General features: G+C 31.1%; 1 protein-coding gene across 1 annotated transcript in view; it reads left to right on the top strand.

The window, feature by feature from the left end:
• Positions 1-27,864, top strand: part of LOC129980616 (protein neuralized-like) — a 167,427-nt gene that overhangs the window by 68,412 nt on the left and 71,151 nt on the right. The window contains exon 2 of the mRNA XM_056090997.1: positions 1,195-1,320. Coding sequence (XP_055946972.1) covers positions 1,245-1,320 — 76 coding nt within the window. The 5' untranslated portion in view covers positions 1,195-1,244. The remainder of the gene's footprint in view (positions 1-1,194; positions 1,321-27,864) is intronic.

Genomic DNA, 27,864 nt, shown 5'->3' with positions numbered 1-27,864 from the left:
AAGATTGTTAAATTTGGTGGGAAGCGTACTTCCCACGGTCCTAGAAAGGGTTAATATATCATTTAGCAAAATTTTAGTCAACAAACTGGTAGAATAAACAAGTCGAAACAGGAATGTCAAGTTTGATAATTTAACTCATAAGTCTTTTTATGCTTGAACTTGCAAATGTAAGACACACTGAAATTTGTATGTGAGAACGTTGTTTATGCAACGCTTGTTTATATTTATATTGAAGAAAATGTATTATTCTTGCCTGCAATCTGTGTTCAGAAATTCCATTTAAATATCCTTTAAAGGAGGATTGGAATTGATTCCAAACGTCACAGCAACAATAGAAGATGAAGTGACAGATCATTCGAAATGTGAGTTCATAATTACAATATCTTCGGCAAAAGTTACATGCAGAAGTATTATTTAGACCACATTACTAAGGATGCTCAAACAAATAGAGGATTTAGATACAGAAACCACTTCTGTCTTGATGTTCTGAGAGGATGTCAATACATTAGCCGAGCAGACTTATTTTTACTTTCTCGTTTGGGAAATATAGAGAAAGTATAGTAATCGTCAAAAAATTCGAACTCGACATTTTGGAACATTTTCAGAACCTCATTGAGTTCTCAAATCACATTCTTGTAAAATGTTCGTCTGTTTGTGAATGCGAGAACTCAAAAACGCTAAAAAGTACATAATGTAAACATATAAACCAACATATGTAACGCAATCTCATTCACATGATAACGCTAAAACTGCATAATTAATAATAATTGGATTCGATCATAGAGAAAAATTTATTTTGCTTTGCTGGATACACAGAAGATGTGCTACATATGTTGGCTTGATACGCATTAATGTTGACTAGATACGGAAATCTATCAAGGAATTACGGCCAAGATGTCACTCTGGTCATCTAGCCGCTGTTTTCAGCATTTCAGAATCCATTATGAAATAATTTATTTTGAAGTGGTAGAAGTAGCTTCAAAGTGAATCGCGTTTATAAAAAAAACTAAATTAAAATCCAATTTCTGTTCACAATTAATTATCAAATGAGATTTCATTAACTGATTTGTATACAGTCGTTCCTTTATTTGTTGTTTTGTTGCTTTATTTATATTTTATAATTTTAGATTATTGTTCTTTTTATCGTCAATTACACTTACTCATGTCAACTAATAAGGCACTTTCCTTTTCTAGTTTTAGGTGCTGTCAAAGAGTGCAAGTGAAATTAACTGACATTTTGAAGGATGGAAAAGCTCGCATGCTTTTACAGTAATCTTATTGATAATTCTGATGATAACAGAAATGGAGGAGAATTACAGAGTAAGTCAATATTTCCTTATTAGTTTTTCAGAGTTTGAGCAACTTTTAAAAATTTGTATTTATTATATAAGCAAAAAGCTTAAGCATATTTATAAATGCATTGCTTCAGATTTATATTTCAGCAACAAAAGTTGCAAAATACTTGGGATTTCAATTCTGCATTTGTGGTCCTTGATTCATTGACGGGTTTAGGTATTTTTCTGCTCTTGGGAGGTTGACCAATATGATGTTTTAGTAACTGCTCAATTTAATTTCACTTTTCAATTCATTTTTGATTTAACCAGCATATTTATGATTTTATTTTAATCTTTGTGAATCAATAATTTTTTTTGTAAATATATATTTTTCTAATTATTTTATAAATGCTTATCATAGAAATAAATGACTTTTTAATAAAAAATGAATCATAATTAATAGTTAATGACTTCGATTCTTAGATATAAAAGCATTTAAAACATAAGAAACTCGCGTTAACATTTTAAAGCTATTATTTTAGAGATATTTTTAAGCGGAATATAATATAGCCAAATAAATGAATAATTAATTATTCAACTTATTACAAATCAATGATTTATCATATTTTAATTTATTTAATAATGATTTTATTAATTTTTCAGTGCAAACATTTACAATAGTTCTAATAATTTATGCTGCAAAAAAATTTGTTTTTTACAAATTTGTTTCTCGACTAGATTGAAAACATTTTCAAATCGATTTGCCACTCGTGCTCCCTAGCCTAGGCAACTGACTAGTCAGAAATTCATTTCTTCTTTTATTTGCACACCAAAGAGCATCATCCTAGAAAGAAGCAGAGCTGAAAACATATTTCTCATGTGCTGAAATGCAAAAAATGACACATTTTATCTTTTATTAATCTAAAATATCATAGTTAGTAATCATAAATATCATAAATCATAAATATCATGCTTATACTCTTGTACGTCAAGTTTTTTATATGTCATTAGAATTATAAATTCTTTTTTTTTTCTTTTGTAGTTTGACGCAGCTTTTCTAATAACATTATCTCAAATTAAATTCGTTTAAAATAATGCTAAATAGCGAGTTCCTAATATGGGAAGTAGGAATTTTCCACAATACCTTCTCAAGAATTTTTCAGTTTCTGTTAGAAAAACATGTGTCATAAAAGTGTTCTTAAATGCTTTATTAATGTCCGTTGTATAACTGCTTTAAACGGAATTTTCTTTCATTTGCGGTTATTAGGGCTTTATTTTTTTATCAATTATCTTCCAATGTTGCTGCCAAAATAAAGTTATAACATTGCTGATAAAGATATTTTTTAAGATTATTTTTTATTTTCAAAATAATTAATAATAATAACAAAGATATTAAAAATAACAAAATAATTAAAATATGACAAAGATAAGATTATTCTCAAAATAAGATATTTTTTAATCTATCTTAATTTTAATGGTTATAGAAAAAAAATATTAATTATAATAACAAAAAGTGAAGGTAAATACTTATAAGTTAATTCATTGATAATTTTGGTGTGGATATATATAAAAACACTGGACAAGAGACATCGTTAAATGTAGAAAGATATGCAGAGTAAGCAGATCGTGGACTTTTAAAAGTGCAATGAGTTTGAAATCTTGCTTGCGCTGTTAATTTCATATTAGGGGAAAGAGAGAGTTTTAGATGTTTTAATAGATTCAAGGTCAATTACTCCAGTCTTGAAGACAATTTATTGTCAAATGCGGCAATAAAAATGAAGGTTCTAGCAAATACAAGAACTATGGTGATATCTCTAGTAGGAGTCAGAATCCGTAGACTTTTCTAAAACATTCACAAAGATTGCATAAATGTAAGAGGCGAGTGAAGCGAAACAGTAGAGTGAATTTTCTCTTTGGAATCCTGATCGAGGAGCCAAATCTCTTGCTGCGCTGTTGCTATTGTTTAACCCTTTAAAGGGCCTCTTTTTTTCTAGTCATATTATGTTAAAATATTTTTGGCTTGAAATTAGAATAAGAAAAGGGATTCATTTAGCTTATTAGATAAATTTAATTCGATTCATTAATTAATTTGGTTAATTAATAATTAAGTAATTAATCAAGACACATCATTTTGTCTGAGATAAAGTTTCTAATCTAAGTTTCTGAATTACTAAAAAAATGTGTCAGAACTTATGCCAACCTATATAATTTCATACAAAGATTGATCAATTTGGTGGGAAGCATACTTCCCACGGCCCTAGAAAGGGTTAATTGCGATTTGTTGTTTGCATGTTGTTGTATTGTTGATTGCTGCAAGTTCTCCCTTTTTGAACGTTTTGGCAGTGTTTTTCTGTCTGTCTTTCGAGTTTCTGTTGTGGAAAAAATCATTATTATTCGTAATTGAGTTTGTTGCACTTCTAATCGTACATTCACCGGACGATTTCTATAAGTATAAAAAGTAAAAGGAAAGAGTGCTTTGTTTTCCACGAATTTTTAGAAGAAATATCTTCTTTCCTCTTTAACCCTAATAGATTTTGGAATGAATTTTTCTTCGCTTCTATTTTCCTTTTTAAAAACTTCACATTTCATTCCTTTGTTGCGTCCCAGTAAATTGCTGATGCCGAATGGAAATCAAGGAAAGTCATTATATATAAATAAACTTTGGCCAAAAAACATTTCGGAAGGGCTATTTGAAAGAAGAAACTTCTTTTTTAATTGAATAGATAAGTTTTGTAATTTTGACTCGTTATACGGCAGAAAATTCGTTATGAACACAATTATTTAAAACTTTAAGAAAAAAACGATTGTTCCAAAAAATTTTCATGTTTATTTCGTAATTACGTAGTTAATGATAGTTAAATGAAGTGAATGTTTAAGTAATAGTGAAATCTGAGTTATACCATGTGTTTTTCAAATCGGAAAACGAACTATAATGGTACATCAGAATACATAAATATTATATTCTTATAGTAAGAATATAGGGTCACAAGATCAAAGATTGCCTTTTGTCAGTGAATTACAAGAAAATTATTTTTAAAAAATTTAATGTGTCTAAAATATGTCAACTTTTCCTTTATGTTCAAAGAAACTGAAATGAAATATTTGATACAGATATTTAAGATTGAACCGAGAAACAACAGTTGGCTTTCAGAATTGCATTATAGTGAAAAATTTTCGAAAACTCTAAATGGCAACAGTTTTTTTTCTTTCTTTTTTTTTATTGGAATATAGTCTTACCAATAAACCAGCTGGAGTAGTCTCTCCCAAACTTTCTAATATTCCCTCTAATAAACTTGTCACGCTGGAGACCGATTTACACTGGCGGGCAATACTAACGAAATACTTCTTGGCGTTATTTTAGCATTTTTACTGAATCTATCGTGTCATCCTTGGCGAGTTTTTTGGCGATTATTCCCTGGCATGCGGTTAATAATATCCAAAAATTGAATTCGTGTTTTAGACGCGTTTTTCTCAATCGATTGAAACAAAAATTTAACATAAAACTGCACATGTAGTCACAAATATGACTTAAATATACTGCACATGTATATTTAAGTCACTGCATTTTTGATTTATCGCTTTGTTTACACATGTTTATATGTATATGCATGTTTCTGAAAGTACAGACCCATAGACGTTCTCATTGTGTTTATCTCAAAATTTAGTAAGTGTCTACGCTATAGATGTTAAATCTCTGTACCGAATCTTATCTACCTAGCTCTCTTCGTTTTGTAGTTTTCGTGTTAACTTACATTCGAACAGCTGAACAAACGGACTTCTGACCAAATTTTACTCAAAATTTGAGTATAGACAGTATACCAAATTTCAACTTTCTAGTTCAAAGCGTTTATTTTTTTCACACAAGGCTGACATTTTCCAAAATTGTGTTTTTCGAACAGGGAGGTCTAAAACGTAAAATCTCGTCGCGTAAATCGTGAACCGCGGACATATGACGAGGACGAAACCCGAGCTGGACACCCCCATACAAAATTCCACACCATACCAGCGGGTGGAAATTTGGCCTCGGCGGATTTAACGAGCACCACCAGACCCACTTACTGCAGAACCGGAGAGCTTCAGGTTCAGCGGAATCAAGTCTCGCACCTGAAGCTCTCCGGTTCCGCAGTCGGAACCTTATCACCGCGGCCCTTAATTAAGCGGGGTGGTGTAGCCTTGTATAGTTACACTGTTTTTAAACTTAGTGTCTACATAAAAAATATAGTATATATACATAGATTCTACGCAATTTCAACAAATTAATAATAACATATCCATTTTCAGAATTTTATTAAATTAAAAAATAGCCTAAAGTAAATTATTAACATATTGATTTAGTTGAAAATATGTTCAAATATAAAACTAAATTATTCAATTTATAGCATGTGGGGGTGTGTGCTGTAAATGCGCTTTGCTTATGATCGCATGTCAAATATTTATTTTAACATTTTTTTAAAAAATTCATTAATTTTCTGAAAAGATATTTCTCTATTGCATGATATTTTAAAAATAAAAATCTGAGTACTTGTGACTTTCATGACTTTATATAAGGTCCATAATTTTAGCTGGGAAGGGGGAGGGAGAGAATAACACCTTTTATTAGAAAATTTTGAGGAGAACACTCTACCTGATTAGTATACGAAAAAATACAAAAAGAAAATATCTGATCAAAAAATTTCGATTTCGAATTTTTTATGAATTTTTACATTTTAATTCTCACATTTTTCCTAAAACACATTTTTGGAATTATGCTTGTTTTTCTGTGAATATGTTAACTCAAAAATGCTTTGATCTACAGGCATGAAACTCGATATGTGACCTTTTCAGTAAATTTTCAGAATTCAATCCAATTTCGGAACAAAATTCATCCGCAGGCAGTTTGTCTGTATTTTTCTCAGAAAAAAGCAAAACTGGATAGATGAACTTGAAGATAACGATTTATTATTAGAATTGAAGATATGTATCAAATTTTTGGACCTGTGCGTCAAAGATTTATCCGTATATTGGTTTGTTTATGTACAAGTATATGAACTCCATAACTCAACCAGTGGAGTGTTGTCACCGAATCTTTCTCCCACACTTTCAAATAAAAATGTTATCCTCCTTTCCATGAAATTGTGGACCTTGAGCAAGCCATAAAAGTCACAAGTGCTCAGATTTTTATTTTCGCTCACGAGAGCTGTGTGCTTGGTTGTATAATAGAAAAACCAAGAACTTGTATATTAACAGCGTGCAGAACTTGTATATTTCCTTTCTATACCCTTTTATTTCCGCTCATTGAAAATCAAATTCGTGCTTTACAATATTGTCTGCAATTTACCAGAAAATATCTTTTTTTCCTGGAATATCAGCTACATAAACATGATATAAGACAAATTCCGTCACGTTTTACTTCCAAAATGGTGAAAATAAATTTTAAAAAGTATTGTGAATTTCCCCATCCAGTTCAAGACCCCAGTCCTCTTGGCACCTGAGTATGTAAATCAGGCAAAAGTTATGTGTATTTTCGCGCATTTTTTTTTTCTCTACTGTCCACTATCCTTTGATTACTTAAAAAAAAAAAAAAACTGTGATAGTCTCACCAGCGCAGTTTCGCAACACATTTTCAAGGGCAACTTCAATAGCATGCCCTTGAAAACTCTTTCTTTTTCTCTTCTTTTTAATTTCGTTCCTTTTTTTTTTTTTTTTTAAATGTTGAAAAGACTTCTTTACTACACCTCACTCTGTCATTTTTATCTTTCTTAAAGTTCAGCGTATGAGCTATTTTGCTTGTCAGAATTAGTGTTCTATGCTGAGAATATTTCACATAATCTAGGAAAAGAAAAAGAAAAAGCTAAACATAGAAGAATAAATAAATAAATAAATAAAAAAATAAAAAAAAAGAAATTGCATTGTGTGAGCTTTCTTTTTTTAGTAATTGTATGCATGATGGAGATAGAAAGAAGAGAGAAAGAGAGAGAGAAAAAAAAAAAAAAAAATGAAGAGCGGACGCATTTTTTCCTATTGTCTTGTGTCCTTGGAAAATTTATTCCAGTTTTTGGTAAAATATGGTGGCAATGTCAAGGTTTCGTCTTTTATGAAAGCTTAATGTCTGAAAATAGAATTATTTAATACATCCTGTCACTGTTGATTATTAGCGAAATATTTCTCTGCAATATGCTATTAAAAAAAAAAAGATCTATTTTGAAAGCAATTTTTTTTATTTATTAAATCGCTAAATGTGTTTTCTTTATAGTTATGAAACAATTATCTGTATTTGGTTAACAATATCCTTTTGGGAAAAATTTAATTATGTCGAAAAAAAAAAACAATCTTTCCTTATTGCTTTTAAAATATGGCAATTTTATTTATCTTTGTTTTAAACAATCTTGTTTATAATTTTATTATGATATATTTATTTGAATTATAAAATCCATATTCAATTTAAAATGTAACATTTTAAATATATGTTACAGAAACAATTTCTGAAAGAAATTGGAATGCAAATTGTATTTTTTTTTTTTTTTAGCTCAATAATATTTTTTGAGTGGTATATTATTTGTAAATTATGTGATGCTATATGCAGACTGTTTTCCTAAATCTGAAATGTAATTTTCAGGTAGTAAGTGTTTCCTAAAAAAGCTTTTTTTCAAATTTGTATTACATTTTTTTTTATTACTTAAAAATAAAAAGAATTTTATATATTTTTCTCAATAACTTCGATGTTATTACTGCAGAAGATTTTTTTTTTTAAATTAGCTTTTCTGTACATCAGTTTTTTTCTGTTAAGTATTTTTCATTTGAATAAGTTTTAAAAAATTAATTTTGAAACATAGTGTTGTAACAATGTTTTTGCCTTTATAAAGCCTCTTGTAACAAATTAACAAGATTGTGTTTAATCAATGAGTTTAGTTTGATAATTGCCCTCGTTCGTATAAACAAAAATAATTATTAGATTTTTCACTTTATACCTGGCTTACCTGGTGCTTAGGGATTGCAATACCGGACAAAAATTTCAATACCGGTATTCGGTATTTTTTAGATCTTAATACCGGGATACCGGTTTTAATACCGGTATTAGAAATTTTAGAAAAAGAAAGAAAACACAGGTGTTTCTTTGTTTAATTTGCCAGTTTTATAAGAGAGTTTTATCACAAAAAATATGTAACTTATACATTATAACAGTATATAAAGAATCGCAAAAAAGTAAAGAACAACTTATTTATTTAAATCACAGAGTGTAAATATCGCTATTCAGTCTGTGGTACTATTACAAACTTTTGAAATATGATCTTAAAAAACATAATGCATCAATTGTAATGTCATTAAGCCTGGAACGTAATTTTGTGCAAAAATTACCAGCTGTCGAAACGCTCTTTCGGCATCTACGCTAGTTGGTGGCACTGTTAGCAATGCCCGATATACTTTTTCCAAGTATTTACCTCTAAATCCCTCATCTTCAAATAAATCAATTTCTCGTCAGATGGCTTTGGATATAGCTGATTTCTGTATTGTATTTTGGTTCGTTGAATTTTTTTTATTTATCGCTAATTCTAATTTTTGCTCAAGAGACAATTCCTTTTCACTATCGACATTAGTGTCAACATAACCTTCGATAACTGAACCGAATTCTTCTGAATGTGGATAGGTTTGTGGGTAAAAAATTTTAAGAAAATTTACTATAAACTTAATCAGATTTGAATTGATTCTTTTCTTTTCTTCTTTTTCATTTTCATTTTTAAAATCCTTATAATTATGTAAATACCGTAAGACATTTTCTATTTCGGTATGCCTTTCTTCTGTGCGATTTTTCAATGTAATATGTAATTCTTCAGATAGTGATGTGTGCCGTTCTTTCATGACTGCAACATGAAATTTATTGTTACATTAGCTGTTAATAAATTAAAATCTCTCCGACATAATGCCTCTATAGTCAGTCTTATTGGAAGTAAAGCTGATATAGTTCTGGATATTAAGTCTAATTCACTATCTGAAAAATTAATTTACAGGTTTAAGTCGATTATTGCTTTTTGGATTGGATTTCTAAATTTCAAAAATCGTTCCATCATTAGGAGTAAACTGTTCCAACGTGTCTTAGAATCTATTATAAACTTATATTCTGTTTTATTTTCAGTTAGTATATATTTTTGTAATATGGCATTTTTTGTAGGGGAACGTTTAAATATCTTAACAATTTTTCGAACTTTATAAATTATAGGAAGCAATTCTTCATGGGTTAATATTTCAGCCACATTAGCAATATCTTCTTCAACAATTACATTGTCATTATCTTCATTGTCAATATCACTCTCACTCTTACTCTCTTCAATGTCGGAATCCGAAGTTTCTATATCCACAGCATTTGGATTCTTCTGTTCTTTCTTTATTTATTTTTTGGTATAATACATCAATTACTCCTAATTGAATTCCATGAGCAATAGCACAATTGAGGATTTGCAGCAATCAACTTTCGAACTTTTTTTCATAACTGTTGCTCCATTAGTCGTTATGGATACAATATCTTCTTTCAGGGATAATCCATGTTTCGCTCATTTAGATTTAAGCAATTAATTAAGCTATCAATTAGCTAATTAATTTCGCCCGTTAGGGAGACATAAAAACAAAAACGTATTTATTTTGCTTCGCTGGCGATCCCTGAACATATAGTGGAGATAATTTAAAAAATTTCTAGTAAATACCGATAAACTGGTATTTAAACTTGTGAATACCGGTATTACAAAATTGTAAAATGGCTCAAAATACTGGTATTCGGTATACCGGTATTGCAATCCCTACGGGTGCAGTTTGGAATATATATGTTTTCAAATGTTCTCTATTTCTTTTACACTTTTTTTCGTTTACGAAATATACAAAGAGAAAGTGGTATTGCAATTACTAAAATATGCCAATTATCAATAATAAATTTCTAAATTCACGCCAAAGGGGATAACCATTGTACTACAATGCCATGCAAGGCGTTTTGTGCCTTACCCAAGATCCACAATTTTTGGGGGGTGGGGGAGATTAGGCTTTTATTACAGGATATGAGAAAGTTTTGGGACCACTATCCTTGGTTTTTCCGTTTTTGCTCTATACCCCTTTTAACATTTATTCGTAGCGTGGCCTGTTTCTCTTGGGTTGTTCCACCTTGTCTTTGGTTAACTATCTTCCACCATCTGTGAGATTCCTTCTGTTTTGTTCTTTGGATACCAGTGCTCCGATTTTCATTTTTTTTCACAAGTGGCATTCATAAGTATGCTTTTTTAGGAAGCATGAATAAAAATTGCCCTTTTCCTTAAGCACAAAAAAGCAGAAACAGAAAAAAAATGAGTGAAAATGGTATTAATTTTATTGATCTGAACTAAAACATTAATTTAAAAATCTTTAAAAAAAAACGAAATATTGTTAAAAATGCGTATTGCAAATTAAAACAATGGGAAATAGAGGACTAAAAGTAAAATTAATACAAAAATTAACAAATTGAAAATGGCAACATGATATTCCGAAGCGATAATCATTACGAAGCGATAATCATTATGAAAATAAAATTTCCTTTTTTTTACATGAATAATAATGGATTTAAAATCTTAGAGATATTAGCAATAAAAAAAGATACATTACCAAATTAAAAAAAAATTCTTTTAATGCAGGAAACTTCTTGTCAACTTTAAAACGTTATTGTGCGGGACTCTGAATACAAAAATCTGAGTACTGATGGTGTTCATACTTTGGCTAGGGTCTACAATTTTTAAGGTTGGAAGGAAGTGGAAGAACACTTTTATTACGAGATGATGTATGAGAGAAAATTTCTTGGGAACAACTCGGCTAGTTTTAAATAAAAGTTGAGGCCAAAAATTTGTAGATACAGAAATCTATTATTTATTAAATCATAATTGTATGCGTAAAATGTAAATAAAACCTCCACTGTATATAAAATTTTTTCATTTTTTTTTTTTTTTATGTATCTTTAAGAATTAAGGAAAACACAAGGTTTCACGGTTACCGCACCGCATGGCTTTCACGAATAATCAATGAATGAAAAAAATCGAATGGGATTTTTCATTATCATTGAAAAATTCCATTTTATAGGAAAGCCTTTCGCAAAAAATGCTATGAGAATACACCAAGAATCCTCCAAAAAACATATTTTTTTTAGCATGTAGCAACATTTTATAAAAATATTTGTGCTTAAATTTTGGGAAAAAATACCAAGAGTGTCGTTAAAAAAATTAGCAATTGAAATAGAATGGCTTCAACATTATTCAAATACAAAGCTTAATTTAACTACAAGCCTCTTTTTATTTTGCTTTTCAGGAACATAAAGATAAATCAGCCAAGTTAAACATAGTATCCAGCATGTAAATAGGTCCACTTACGCAACTCAACCTCACTCGTTGAATAACACTCATTTGCATGAAGAATAATTTTTACATTGATAGCCGTTCTGTGTTATTACCTTGTTTCTTCTTGCGTTTTTCTTAACCTTGACGAGTTTTGCAAGTTTGCAGACCCACCTAGAAAGATGCAACTAGAAGAATCTCGTTTGTTTTCTTTTGTGGGAAGCTTTTACTTTCCAACTTCAGCTCGCTCGGCGCTGGCGATGTTTTGTTCAAATATGGAAATCTCAAAGTTTAAGTTCAATAAGTAAAATGTTATGATTACTTCAACTTGTTGCAAACTGTATGTTTCAGATAAGTAAAGATATAATTCGCCAGAAAAATATTTTTAAACAATTAGTACACATTTTCACTGTTTGGGAAATATAGAGGGCATTATTTTTACTAAGCTGATGAGTTCCAGAGCCGGATTAATTCATCTAGGGAAAGTTAGGCAATGCCAACCAAATATTTCTTTATCGATTTCAATTTGCTGTTTATATGAATAATTTTAAACAGCGCATTTTGATAAACTGAGGTAAAAAAAAAAAAAAAAATGCTTAGTCACATATCTCTTTCTAAAAAGCTGGTTTCAGGGTATTAAGTATAAAAAATAACTTTTGAAATTTAAAAGTAATTTGAAAAAATAATTAAAAAAAACTTCTCTTAATATAATCAAGATAATATTTAATAATAGGATCTAATACTTTAAAAAACTATAAATCATCACATTTTTAAGAATTTTAAAAAATATAAGATAAAATTTGCAAATAATACGTAATTAGGATAATATTATTTGAATAATATCTCAAAATTAGTTTAAGCAATCCTTGATTTTTAATCTGAATAATTTTGATTGCATTGCCTCTATAATTAAAAGAAAGCTCAAAATTAAATAACATTCAAAACACTGCAAAAAATCTTGAAGGTTGAGGTCCTCTAAGTCTGTGGAAAGCCGTGTGACAATTGCATACTTTGCTTTTTATTTAATAATTCCTATCATAAAGAGTTAAAAAAAAGTTATGATTGGTGTGACTAATTGCGAACACTTTATTCTGTTTCACACTTACTTTCACTCTCTTGAAGATTCAGTGGACTAATTTGACTCTGACCAATAAGAACTCGATGTATTCAAACATTTGTAAGAAGTATTGTATTTACAATATACATTGGACCAAGTACAGCAAACAAGGCCGTATTCAATACTAACTTACTTTTTTACTGATGTTTTTTTATTACTTATTTTTTTTACTGATTTTAATTTAATCACTGTATAAGCAATATTAAGCAAAAATTTGACAAACTAAACCGTGGTTCACTTTCAAGAACATTAATTTTACTATATAGTATAAAAAAATTTCAAAATTAAATATAAAATTTCAAATTATTCTATAGAGAATAGTAAACAAAAAAAAAAATGACTAAGTATTTTACCTCTATCTAAAAGCTATTTTTTTTATAGAATCGGATATTTTTTAAAATTACAATGTAATATATTTTTTTTAGAATTTTAAAACAACGTAAAAAGTACATAATCAAGAATATTATTAGAATTGTGTTTCAAAAACGTTGGAACATAATTCTAATACGTTGCTTTATTTTAATTGGAAAACTATTCGATCAATAAAAGTTCGAAAACTATTTTTTAAACTAGAAAAAACATTCATTTTTTAATATTTAATAAAAGTAATTTTGTACTTCTATTAGATTTAAAATTAATAGCGATTTTTCATATTTTTTTTTAACTGCAGATGAAAAATTAGTGTCATCTATACTTATAATAAAGCTCAGTGTGTGTGCGTGTGTGTGTGTGTGTGTGTGTTGGCGCTCTACAGGCCAGGTCATTTGACATACAGCTACCAAATTTGGTACATGTATACCTTAGAGGTCGGGAATGTGCACCTGGGGTCCCTTTTTTTGAAATTTTAATTAGAATTTTAATTATTAATTAAAAACTAACTTTCCCGCCAAAAAAATCTTCCATTTTCCCCACCGCCAAATGAGTAAGGCTTCAGTTTTTTTTCTTCTCCCAACAGTAATGAGGCTAGGGTTAACATTTTTCGGCGGATTATGTCAAACGATTCTGTTTATTTTCTTAATGTTTGATGCATTTAAAATTAAACATTATTAATTAATCCATGTTTCAGATTCATTCTGAAGTACTTTTGAATTAAAATAAAACAGATTAAAAGAAATTAAAAATTTCTAATCTACATAGCGTTACCCCAACTGGCGTAGAAAAATTCACGCATTTGCGTTAACGTAGCTGGCGAAGAAAATTCACGCATGCGCATTATGTTCCGATTGTTGCCATGACAACCATTATCAACGGATGATTTAAATTATTTTTAGGTTAGCTGCATGCTTTTATAAGTAAATTGAATTTATGTCAGTTATATACTTTTTGTATATGCTTATAGTTTTAAGTACATCGTTTTTTAAGTAGTTTTTTTAAACCTGTTTTCGACCGATTATTTTAAACGATTCATTTTATTTTCTTAGTGTTTGATGCATTTAAAATGAAACATTGTTCATTAATCGATCTGTTCATGAGGAATCTGAGAAAATTTTGTTGACAAATTCTTGAGATATTACATAAATTAAGAAAGATATTCTTTAGTGCCCATAAAGTTTAAACGCTCAGTGACTCTATTATCAGTAATCATATTATTAAAAAAATGCTTTGTTTCAGTAAAAAATATTATTATATTAATTGCAGATTAATCATTTACACTTTAATTTAAACCATAAATTCGACGAGGGGTAACAGAAAATTAGAGAGATACATATCACGTTATGACTGAAGGTCTTTATAATATTATGAGTGAATTATATGACTATCAAAATTTGAAGTTTTAAAATATTTTGCTGAAGAATCTATTAAAGTTGGAATTGCGTAAAATATTTAATGGTACGACCGGAGTTTAATCTCCTACTTGGCGCAATTTTTAAAAATCGCCAACAACGGCTTGTTCAAAAGCAAAGGAGCAGATGTTCAATTATAGTGCATAATAAAGATTGCCAGCTTTGGCGCGTTATCGCAACTTGGCGAAGAAGGGTTGTTAAACTCCGGCTCAACCTATTTAATTAAAATTTAAACGAACATTAAGACTGGCTAACCGGCTGGTCGCCAAAGGCGGCTAGTAATACAATAAAGCGCCAAGCGCACAGACATCAAAAATTTCGATTCAAGTGATTATTATATTAATGTAGATTTTTTAAATTAAGACAAATTCTTTGGTTAATACAAGAAATCGGAAGAAAATTAGTACAATTATTTGAATAAACAAGTTTTGAAGAGTTTGAATTTTTACTATAAAATTATATCAGTAGGAAAGGTGAAACAGTTTTTGAAATAAATACTGCAGTAAAAATCAATTTTTCTATTTAATTTTATTAAATGTTAAATAAAGTAAAAAGTTTTATTATAATTTAAAAGTAATATAAAGTAAATAATTTTATTAAACAAACAGCATGCGGTTTTTTGAATGTGCCACCAAAGTGTGTTACGTACAATGAAGTTTCAAAATGAAAAGAATAATCTATGTGTTCAAAGTTTTTTTGATTTTTTAAAAAATAAAAATGAGAATCTTAGATTGAATTTAAGTCCTCGTGTGAATTCATGGTTTTAAAACATCATTTGCTGTCACTGAGGACTTAAGATATGGGCTTGTATAACTAATAAAAATAATTTTTAGTTTTGGGTTATAATCAAAAAAAGATGTATAATTTTTTAATTCTTTTGTTTATAAGAAATTTAGGAAATCTGAGAAAAAATTCAAGTTAAAAAGAATTCGTATTAGATGCTTTCGAATTAAGTTTTAGTATATTTAGTTAGCAACAATTTATTTTTTTTGAAAATAATCACTGCAGATATATCAATACAAGATTTCTCCCCCCTCCTCCCCTAAAAAAACTAAACTATTACATTAATAGTTAAATAATAAACATTAAAATATGATAAAATAATAAATGCAAATATCAAATCTTCTGCGCTATCGGCAATTTCCTGATTCTAATTAACTAATACAACGTTCCTCCTCATTTTTTACAATTACATTAATTTATTACATCAAAACTTTTTCACTTCGAGGCCACTTGTTGTATACAGATTTCTCTTACGGTGCTCAGTGTGACAACAAATACTTTTTTTTTTTTTTTTCTTTTTGCAGAACTGTCCAAAATTTATGTATAAGTTAAGTATGAATGATTAATGTATGTGGTAAATTAACTCCACGAGAGGGCACTCTGAGTTCATCCGGTGATAGCCAGCAGTCGGAGGACAGAGTTCAGAGTTCACTAGACGAGGGGAGAGAACGGACGTCCGCCGAGAAGGGTGCGACCGGAAACCGAGAAGCCGTGATACTCTGAAAAAGGGCTGAAACTGGAATTCTTGCGTTGAAGAATCCCTCTGAAAATGCCAGTGCACCACGCGTAGGTGGGAAAGATCCTTTGAACGACATCAACTGTCCATCTTCATGTAATATAAATTCCTTCTTCATCATTGAATACCATTTGTAAAAACCATCCGAATCATCATTTGTTAATCAAGAAATAAAAGATTAAGCTAATTCAAGTGGACTGATGCATTAAAACCCATCACACCCACAACCATGGGGGCTCGAAGCCGGTGAACAGCAAATTTTAAAAGGTACTGTGCTACTTCTGTTTTATATTTAGACTTTCATATTTCTTCAAAATGAGTATCTTGAATAATTTAAAGAAGTGTGATTTAAAAATACTTGCCGAAGAACTCGGTGAAACTGTGTCAGAAAATGCTAAAATGTTGGAACTTAAGAAATTAATTGAAAATTCTGATGTTTTTAAAACGGATCAAGAATTTGTCCGTGGCGTCATCAAATCGATCGTTGAGGATCGTACGGCTAAGGCAGTTACTGAACAATCCAAGTTAGAGATGGAAAGAATGAAATTGGCCCGACTCGAGAAGGAGATTGAGCTAGAAAAATTGAAAAAACAATCATTGCCTAGTGAGCGATCAAACGTGCCTTTTAGTGTTGAAAATTTAATAAGAAGTATTAAAACACTAACAATTTCTGTTCCTGATAAACCCGAGGCATTGCATTTGTTTTTTACTTCCTTAGAAAAGGCATTTATTATTAAAGAAGTTCCTAAAGACTTCCAAGCTGAGATATTAATTAATTTGCTAGGGGTTAAAGCTAATAATGTTTTAACGTATGCAACTGAGCAGGATTTGTCGGATTATGAAAAATTAAAAGAGTTATTTTTAGCTGAATTTCAGCCGACACCTCGAGAATGTCTTAGTAATTTTAAAAATGCTCAACGTTTACCAAGCGAATCGCACGTACAATTCGCATCGCGATTAACTGCAACATTTGATTACTATTGTCAGGTAAGAGAAGTAAAAAGAGATTTTAAAAAATTATGTGATTTAATTGTTGCAGATAAGTTGTACGAAACTTTGGATTTCCGAACTAAAGAATATATAGGTATTCGCGAAGGAAAAACGTGGCTTCCGCCAAATCAGTTAGGTCGCGAATGTGATTTATTTTTTTCATCTCGGGGTAAATCGTTATCTGAAGTCAGTAATTCTAATGTACATAGTAGTGAAACGAAAGCATCAAGGTTTCAAAAACAGGCAATGGAAAGTGAATCGTTTCGTCGAAACAAATATCAAAATATTAAACCGGAAAGGATTTGTTATGTATGCGGGGGAAAGGGAGAAAGCTTTCATTTCGCTCGTAACTGTCCAAAACGATTTGAAAAATCTACAAATGAAAGTGAGACAGAAAACAAATTTGTTATATCGGGAATTGGAACTAAGCCAAAAAATATGCTAGAATATATTGATATTTTTGTGGATGAAAAAAAAGTAAAATTTCTAAAAGATTCTGGAAGTGAACTTATAATTGTGAACAAATCATTTTTTCCTATCAAAAAAACAACGGGAAATATACAAGTTGAAACTTGTTTTGGAAATGAAATTTCTGCTCAAACTGCAACCTTTTCATTTGCTTTTAATGAAGAATGTAAACCCGTTGAGATTGAGGCAGTTATAAGTGATCAATTAGTAATGGAGGGAATCTTCCCGCCAAAATGTCTGAGTCTTATTCAGAATAATGAATTGGTAAGCACCGAAAATAAACAGGTAGATGCATTGAGCAGGAATGCAGTGTGCATGGTCACCCGTTCCCAAAGCGAAATTACATCCAAGATCGCAACTGCACAAGAAACTGACGAACGTATTCAGTTGTTGAAAACTCTGGTCGAGAAAGGACTCAGAGATGATTATCATATAAAAGAAGATGTCTTATACGTACAGGTGGATGGACGTGAACTCATCGTTGTACCGGAAACGATGGAACTAGAGGTCATTCGCGGGACAGGTGTGAAGATGCGAAACAAAACGGACCTAAGAATCAAAGAAATCCTAGATCAAGAATTCTTGCACTCCATGATTCAAGAAAAGAGACAATTCGTGAGGAGGCCAAAGCAAATATTTTCAAAATTCAAGAAGAGAACCGACGGCAATATAATAAACATCGTAAAATTGCCCCACTCTATAAAATAAACGACTTGGTAGCAATTAAAAGAACCCAGCTAGGAGAAGGTCTGAAGCTAAGATCTAAGTTCCTTGGACCTTACAAAGTAGTCAAGATAAAGCCACATGATCGTTACGACGTAGCAAAAGTAGGATCTCATGAAGGGCCTGAGACAACTTCCACTTCAGCTGATCACATGAAGCCCTGGACTGATGCAATTGCAAATTGAGATCAATACATTTCTTTTTTTCATCATCACCCTTTTTTTTTTTTTTTTTATTTCTATCCTTTGTCTTCAATGTCCTCTCTGTTTTTTTCCCCTTCATTTGTGTGTTTCTGAGTTCGGAGGACCTCACATGTCGATGGCCGAGCGATGTGGTAAATTAACTCCACGAGAGGGCACTCTGAGTTCATCCGGTGATAGCCAGCAGTCGGAGGGCAGAGTTCAGAGTTCACTAGACGAGGGGAGAGAACGGACGTCCGCCGAGAAGGGTGCGACCGGAAACCGAGAAGCCGTGATACTCTGAAAAAGGGCTGAAACTGGAATTCTTGCGTTGAAGAATCCCTCTGAAAATGCCAGTGCACCACGCGTAGGTGGGAAAGATCCTTTGAACGACATCAACTGTCCATCTTCATGTAATATAAATTCCTTCTTCATCATTGAATACCATTTGTAAAAACCATCCGAATCATCATTTGTTAATCAAGAAATAAAAGATTAAGCTAATTCAAGTGGACTGATGCATTAAAACCCATCACACCCACATGTATATAATAAAATTTTGGTCTGCTAAAAACTTATTGAACAGATTTTTGATTTCGCGACAAAAATGAAGGTTCTCGAACAAGCAGGAATCTTGGTGATATCTTCCTTCAGGGGCCCAGATACAGAATCCTTCTAGATCTTTCGATAACCTGTCAGGGGAGTTATAAAAGCTGAGCGGTACACAAAAGAAGCAGTCATTGAATGATTTCTCTCTTTGGAGAATTGTTCCCCAACAAGTTCTTTTTGAATACTTTGTGTTGTTGCTGTTTTTTACTTGTGATTTGTTGCTAGTATATTGTTGTGTCCTGCAAACGTTGCATTTGTGTAAGCTTCGGCAGTGTTTGCTACCTGTTTTCGTGCCTCCTGTAGAATAAAGCCTAGTTATTTGTTATTGAGTTTGTTGGATATTTAACCGGACGGACTTTCCGCAACAATATAAAATCTTGCGGTGCCCTTTGAGGAAGCTGAGATTTTCCAAGTCGCCGTAATGCACTGGTTTAATCCATCATAAATCTAAATTCTACTCGGCGGCCGATAATCGTTTGATAATGAAACAAACACCACATAACCTTCTATGTCAACTAAACAGACAAGTTTGTCAGCGATGCTTTCCTTTTTGATAACGCCGTGAGGAGTGGCATTCAGTTAAAATAAATAATAGGAAAGCATTATGTCACACAATCAATAGTTATTTCAGAATAAAGAATGTTATTTAAATCATTAAAGAACACCTTCGTTTTATTGCTTCTGCGTGAAAACCTATGTTAATAGTATTTTTCTAATTTTTTTCAAAATCTTGAATTTGAAATTATATGCCACTTTTTACTTTCTTATATGGAGCAAGTACAGTAATTGTCAAAAAAATTCGAACTCGAGATTTTATCGAATATCTAAGTTCTAGACCTACCCGAGTTCGAAAAACACGTTTTTGGAAAATGTCCGTCTCTGTTCTGAGATAGCTCAAAAACTAGAGGTTACTTTGAGCTAGACGGTTGAAGTTTTGTATACGGTCTTTACACCAAATTTGCAGATTTCGATCAAATTTTGAGTAAAATCTGTTCAGAGGAACTTCGTGTTCAAATATAAATCAATACGATAATTATAAAACGAAGAGAGCTAGAAAAATAAAATTCGGTACACAGAATTAACATCTATAGTTTAATCATCTTTCAAATTTTCAGCTAAATCCAACTACGGGTTGACTATCTATCGGTCTGTACTTTCAGAAACATGCAAACACCATAATTCAAAAATGCAATGACTTAAATACATCAAATTTGATATAGGATTTTGTGACTACAAGTGCAGCTTTATGTCAAATGTTTGCTTTAATCCGTTGAGAAATTGTATCTAAAACACAAATTTCACTTTTGGATATTATTAATGAATGCTAGGGACTAATCGCCAAATAAACGCGCCAAGGAGACGCAATAGATTCCATAGAAATTCTAAATTCACGCCAATAATTAATATTTTGTAACTGTTGTGCGTCAATCTCATTTAAGGCATTCTCCGTCATGGCAAGAGAGTTTGCGAGAAAGTTTGAGGAAATCACTCCCGCTAATTTGTTGCAGGTATTACTCCAAAACAGAATGAACTAAATGTCATTTTTATTAATTAATTAATACTGTTAGTTAAACTTTTCAATTCATTATTAAAAAGCACAATTGGCAAATTTCATATTGTCGATATATAGGTAAATACTTCTAAACTGATATTCTTTTTTTATTGATGGCAGTATAAAGCTAGCGCGATATTTTTGAAAATTATTTTAATTAGACTGGTGCAGTTTAGTTTAGTTATATTAACGTCCCATTGTAAAGCAACAGTAGGGCTATTTTGGGACGGACCTCGTAATTATGAACCGCGGTCAGATGACGAGGACGACACCTGAGCTGGCACTGGTGCAGATCAAATTGAATAAACGCATTTTATATACATTTTTTTAAGTATTAAGTGTATTTACTTGATATAGAAAATTTTTTCTCATGTTTTGGATGAATTTTTGATTTTAAAATTTAATTATTGTTCACAGAATTATTTAATGATATATTAATTTTATTTTTTAAGAACTATTATTACTTTTTAAGAAATTTATAACTTATATTTAAAAAAATATTATTTTGTAATTATTTTTAATTAAAAGAATTTACATTAGTAGTGTTAAATTTGTAAATATTAGAAACATTTATTACAATTTCGATTATACTTTTTCTTTATGGCTGTATCATTAACATTAAACCCTTGAAAGATGTATAAATGGTGCTTTACTGAATTTGAGAGAATATTATAATAAAAATAATTTATAATAATAATAATAATTAAAAAAACTATGAAAAATACTTTCTTACTTTGAATAAAAAGTACGAAAATAAACCTTGAGCGTAACTTTGAAAGAAGAAAAAAAAAATGTTTAAACCCCGCCAAATAACAAAATAGTTTCGAAACTAGCAACATTCCATCACGTTTCAAAAAAATATATAAAGCAAATAATATGTAAAGAAGAGAGTGAGTGATTGAATCAGCAATTACAGAAAGCGATGCCACAAATTATCAGCATCTACTATACTCGCAACACGGCATTTTTTCATTCCATTTTTTTCTCTCTCTCTTAAACACTTATAGAAATGTTACCAAGTTTCTAGCAGACTCGCATTTTTTTTATAAATAATTACCCATTTATCGCTGGGCGGACGATAAAATTATAGTGTAGAAAAAGTGAGTCCTCTAATAGGATCCCAATTGGATTCCCAACCCGTTAGGCAGAATATCCTTTTGTTTACACGTCTATTAGACGTTCCAAACTCGTTTTAGAAGTCGTTCCAGACGCGTCCTATTTGACCGATTCCTCCACCAATACCGGTTCTGGTCTTGACTAGAATAATAATAAATACTTTATAATCATGTGAATAAATTTTTTTCTTGCTTCCTCCCAGCCAGCTTTCTTTTTTGGCGTTCGTGTGACACTGACACACATAAGCACGGTCCGATACACATAAGCGTCAGGGTCGCGTGACGTAGATGTGACGTCACTCGCCGATGTGCAAGCCGGGATTCTTCTTTATTATTTATTTTGTTTTGAATTTATTTATTCCTTTCTTTTTCGTGATTTGTCGGCTTATTTTCTGGCCCATTGTTTTTGCACTGAGAAGCATAATCGATTTAAGAGATCGTCTGCCAGATAGAGATGGGGAATCTGGCAATCGCAATTACTTTGAATCGGTGGATCGTGAAGTCGTTTGCTTTTGGAATTGCTGCGAGCAAAAGCAATCGGGAATTTTTGTGCGTGGAATTTATTATTCTGTTCACAGGTGGTTGTGCATACATTCATCGATAAAGTAATGTTGCTGATCATAATTTGATTAATAAAAAAACTTTTTGTAAAAGAACTTGGAAAACACTATGATATTGAAATAAGCAGGGTTCATTACTTTCTAGGCATTTTCTTTTTTATAATTGTTTTATAAGAAAGAAAGATAAAATTATTCGCAGAAATAATTCATATTACTATGATATTAAAATGTATTTGAAAATTATGATTTTGCCATATTTCCATTTAAAAGAAATGAACCATTAGAAAGCTCTGGCCCATACAAAAGTGCAGCCTTGTGAATAGTTGACATGCAAGGCCTGTAAACAAAATTTACTGAATAAAGTAATAACATTTAAGTTTTCATGTTTATTACATGGTCAGAATGGATGTAGTAAAGATATCAGTATTGTATTAAAATGATACATAATTAAATTATTTTTTAAATTGATATTTAATCATACAACTAATAGTTAATGAATTAAGGAAACAAAATTAAATGCTGCATAATTTATAAAATTTCATAATAATTTAAATCATTGCCAAAATGAGGTTACAATATGTATGATTTTTTGTTTCATTTTCTTATTTGCATTATAGCAGATTTATTGATAATAACATTATGTTTTTGGTTAATTAGGATCTGTTTGAAATCTTGACATCGTTCTTGGTTATAGCTAGATCTCAAAGAATTATTTTTATTATCTATGTCGAGAAAGATTTTTCTGCAGTTGCAACATTGATTTATAAAAACAGAATAATTTTTAGAAAGGCAAAATTTCAATACGTTTAAACTAAAATGTTTTTAAGTAATTATTATCATATATATGCATCATTATAATCATGGAATCAAAATTCGACGATAATTTAGGTTTTATTAAGTGAATCAATGTAATAAGCATCGTCTTGAAAATCGCATTCAAGTTATAGATAAAAGACAAGGTCTAATCAGTCATCTTTAAGAAATTAATTATTTAAGAAAAATAGCCTAATTTCTCATGTTTGTAATACATATTTCTATATTTTAAGCAATGTTAGCATTTTTCATTGTAATTGAAACTATACAATAGATGATAGTAGCCTGCAAGTGCAATAAGATTGAAAATACTTAACTGTTTGCCTTGGATTAGAGAAAGGGAAATGTGACTGACAAATTGCGGAGTAATATATAAATTTTTCTATGTAAAACAAAGCAAGGGAATTTTTTTTTTCTTTTACAAAACCAGTGAACTTTGTGGGTGTTGTGTACTCGCATTGTTTATGTTCGCGTTCAGTTTTCATATGTATAATTATTGTATATAATGTAACAAATACATATTTTGAACTGAATTTTATAACTTTTAAATGGGCAATTTTTGTATATATATAAACTACTGGTCAAAAGTATTGAAAGTTTAAGAAATTTGGCTTTTTTTCAAGAACAACCCTCCTCCTCCCAAAGTAATATTTTTTTCATTTAAAGTGATATTTTCTAATATAAATGTGGTTAAGAAGTTCCAAGATATTGTGAAGGAATCCATTGTGAAGGAATCGTCTCCAGCGATTGTGTCTTCCTGGTAGTTTATTATAAAATCGCTCCGACTGCGCAGGATTTCATTTCGTTTGTTGCGCTGTCGAAGTGCATTGCTTTTCAATTTAAATTCTTCATTTCTTTTTAAAATGTGTGAATTAACTCGTGAGAAGTGCCAGGCTGTTATTTTAATGCACCAAGAAAACATTTAAAATGTTAGGATTGCGCATCGGTGCGACTGCAGTGAGTCGGCTGTTTCACGCCTCATAAAGAGATTCAAAACTGAAAGAACCGTAGATAAAAAGCCTAGAATTGGTCATCCGAGGTTATCTTCTAAAAGTGCTCATGCTACATTGACACGATTATGTCGTAAAAATAAATTTGCTAGTTCTGCTACACTTGCAATGGAATGAGTCCACGTCTGGAGAATGGACTGAGTCCACGTCTGGAGAATGGACTGAGTCCACGTCTGTTATTGCCAGGCAAGTCGAAGAACAGTTAGCAGGAGGCTCTGTGAAGCTGGTTACAAGGCTCAAACATCTAGGGAAAAAAAAAAAAAATCCAGTACTGATGAAAGCAATGCGGAAAAAACGATTGGAGTGGGCCACGGTGCACAAAAATTGGAGTACTTCGGAATGGTGACAGGTTATATGCAGCGACGAAAGTCGCTTTTCTTTAATGTCTGACAAGCCTGGCCACGTTTGGCGTAAAGCAAAGGAGAGCATGAAGCCAGAATGCCTGGTTCTTGCATCAAAACACCCAGAAAGCATAATGTTGTGGGGTAGCATGTCATATCAGCCAACTGGACGACTTCATTTTGTGCAGGGAACCATGAACGGTGGCAAGTATGTAGGTGTGCTGAAAGATCAATTGCTTCGTAATACTGATGACATGTTCCCAAGGTAGAAATGGATATATCAGCAAGATCCAGCAGCCGGCCATACATCGAAAAAGACAAACTTTACAATTAATTCTAAACTTCATTTTAGTTCAGTTCTGACCTTTATATCGAAACATTCGTTACTTTAGGTTAAGGCTGAATTTGCAAATCACGATATTAATTTTCTCGTATTGCCAGGGAACTCGTCAGATTTAAACCCCGTTGAGAATTTATGGAGTATAATGGGAAAGAAAATAACAGAGAGTCATCCCAGAACAAAATGAAAACTTCAGGGAACAATAATTAAAGTTTGGCACCATGAAATACCGAAAGAAGGGTTGCAAAACCTTGTGGATTCCATGCCTAACAGAGTAGCTGCTGTGATCGAAGCCAGAGGCGGCCCAGTCAAATATTAAATGCTTTTCAGTTAACTTGAACTTTTTTATTATCTTTTCTGATCAAATGAGCTTGTAATTTTTTCTTTTCTTCATTTTATTCCAGAAAGCCAAAATGGATTCCGGTAATTTTATAACCTAAACATTTTGTTTGTATTTTATTCTTTTTGAAATTAAATATTTTTTTGTTCAGTAACTTAATTATATCTTGCCTTTAAACTAATTTAACATAATGGCATAAAAAAATATCACTTTAAGTGAGAAAATATTACTTTTGGGGGCTTATTTTTGAAAAAAAACCCTGAAATTTCTCAATACTTGTAATACTATTGCAATACTTTTGATCAGTAGTGTATATATATATATATATATGTGTGTGTGTGTGTAATGATATTTTAAATTCTAATTTCAATCCTAATTAATTTCCAGTTTTATCTTAATTTAGCCCATATCAAATTCATTCTAAAATATTCTCTTATTTCCAAATCCCATTCCATTTTTTCTATTTAGTTAATTCAAAAGAAGCTTTGTAAAAATGCTTTCGTCAGCGGTTCCCACGTTTCGAGTGAAGGGTTAAAAATTGCTGATCTAAACAAATTCTTTGTAAAAGATCCTTATGATTCCCTTACCTAATGCGACGCGTGTAGAGAAATCTCTATCAAAATCTCATGCTATATAAGACCAGGGATAATTAATTTCTCCCTCTTTTTACTCTAATCTGCTCTTGTGTCGCGCTGTGAGCGGACGTGCCTTGTCCGCGCCACTTATAAATAAATCATGCCTCCCGGGAGAGAATATAGCGAAGTTAAGAATTTAAAGTGTTTTCTCCGTTTTAGGCCACGACTCTACTTCAAAAATTATGTTTATATATATATATATGTATGTAAATTTATTTGGTGTATTTCGGAAACGGCTCTAACGATCTGGACCAAATTTTATATTTCGATAAGATTGTGCTTTTTAAGTTTATCTATATATGTGCCTTTCTTGAAAAAACAAGATTTTACACATAAAAAAATATATATAACTAACTATTAGACCTTTTCTTTATCTGCTCTCATGATGACAATGCTCTATATAGCACTATCTTGTTAATTTTCGTGGAAAACCTGCTTTGTTGCCTTAGGATAATAACCTACTGGTACGTGAAAATTTTGTGAGAGGGCGTTGATGGATATGAGATGAGGTAAGATTGAAAAATATTCATATGTAATCAGTTTCTATTTAATTCGTATCTAAAAATTTTCTTAAAAAAAACCCACGAATTTACAAAAGAAATAACAAACAAATTGCTGAGCGAAGTTTGGTTTCCCAGATATGACCAGATATTTGGTTGCCAGGGATTACAAATTGTTTTGAAATTCAAAATTTATTTTACGTGGTCATAAGAATGAAGTCGGAAAGGTCGAAAGTTGAGAAGATAATGACAAAAGAGATTAGTCACTTTTCTTTTTCGATTTTATTTTAAAGATCAAATAATAATAATAAAAATATTTGATAAAACTGCCAAGTTTTTTTTAGCACCCTAATAAAAGATTACTCCCGAAAATTTCTTACATAAGTTAAGAGTATTTTCGAAAATAATGAATTATCAATTAGTAATTCCTTTTTTTTTTTTTTTTTTCTGCATTCAGTTACATTTACGGTAGCAAGTGAAGGAGTCCAGTTTCATTCGAATAAAATTTAAAGAAAACGAATCGAAATAAATGCGTCATCCTTTGTTTCCACCTCCTGTGCAATCCACTCGCCCGCTCCGCTATCTGTTAGTTAAATTACTGCAGCTTCGAAAATGTACGTCCTTTTTACCATCTCCTAATCCACTCAGCGGTAACTTGTGTTCAATTCGCGAAACGTGTGGGGGAAGGAGAGGCCGAATCCGCGGTCAATTTAACAAATTGTTCCTTATCGCGGCGCCCCATCAGGGGGAAGGAATAAGAAAATGAAAGCGGGAAAACGACATCTTTATCTGGGTTGGAAGTGCTTCTGAAGTGGTGCAGTTCACCGCACGAAATGTAATCCTTAAAGAGGTTGACGCAATCAGGGGAATTAATATCGTCCGCCTTCGGGATTGTTTGCGTGGCAACTGCCCTTGGCTACTGTGCGCTAAAGATGCACTCCCGACCCTTTTTATCTCCTTGCATAGCTTTTCTGCAGCTTTCTCAATTGCTCCACCTGGCATTTTTTTTTTCTGCTAAGCACACACACAGATCACATACCCACATTGGGTCCCAGTGCTCTTCATTTTTACCTTTTATAACACTATCTGAATTAGATCGTTATGATAAAAAATTAAAAAAATTGATGGAGATTCCAACCTCGATTTTAAATTTTTAAAACTTACTCTTAATTATATATAGCAGAGATAATAAACAGTGTTTCTTTTAGCTATTTCTTTATGTTGACGTGAAGATATCTGCCTTGAGTCCCTGTACTTTTACCCATTAAGTTATTGTCTCAATTATACTGGAGTCGGATCATTATTAAACGGGGAAAAAAATGTTTCTTACTTTTTGTTCGAAACATTGTAATATTACAATATTTAAGCTTGATCCTTCTATCTTTATTTCAACTATAAAATTAACTTTTCATCACATAGAAAGCAATAAGCAGAAATACGTTTTGCTTAGCTTTTCCTCTAAGATAACGTGCAGATTGCATATCTACATAGTACTCTATTCTGTTGGAAAGTATATTATATTGAAATGTCTATTAAATAAAAACTCTATTATATAAAAGTACTCTATTAAGCGAAAGTACTCTAAAGTAAAAGTACTCTATTATGTTGGTTAGTTAGTGATATTAACGTCTCGTTTTAAGCAACATTAGGGCTATTTTGGGACGGACCTCGTAATTTTG

The sequence above is a fragment of the Argiope bruennichi genome, chromosome 8 (assembly GCF_947563725.1).
Source record: "Argiope bruennichi chromosome 8, qqArgBrue1.1, whole genome shotgun sequence".
NCBI lineage: Eukaryota > Metazoa > Arthropoda > Arachnida > Araneae > Araneidae > Argiope > Argiope bruennichi.
Note: the sequence above shows the minus strand (reverse complement) of the source record. Positions and strands in the feature narration are given on the sequence as shown.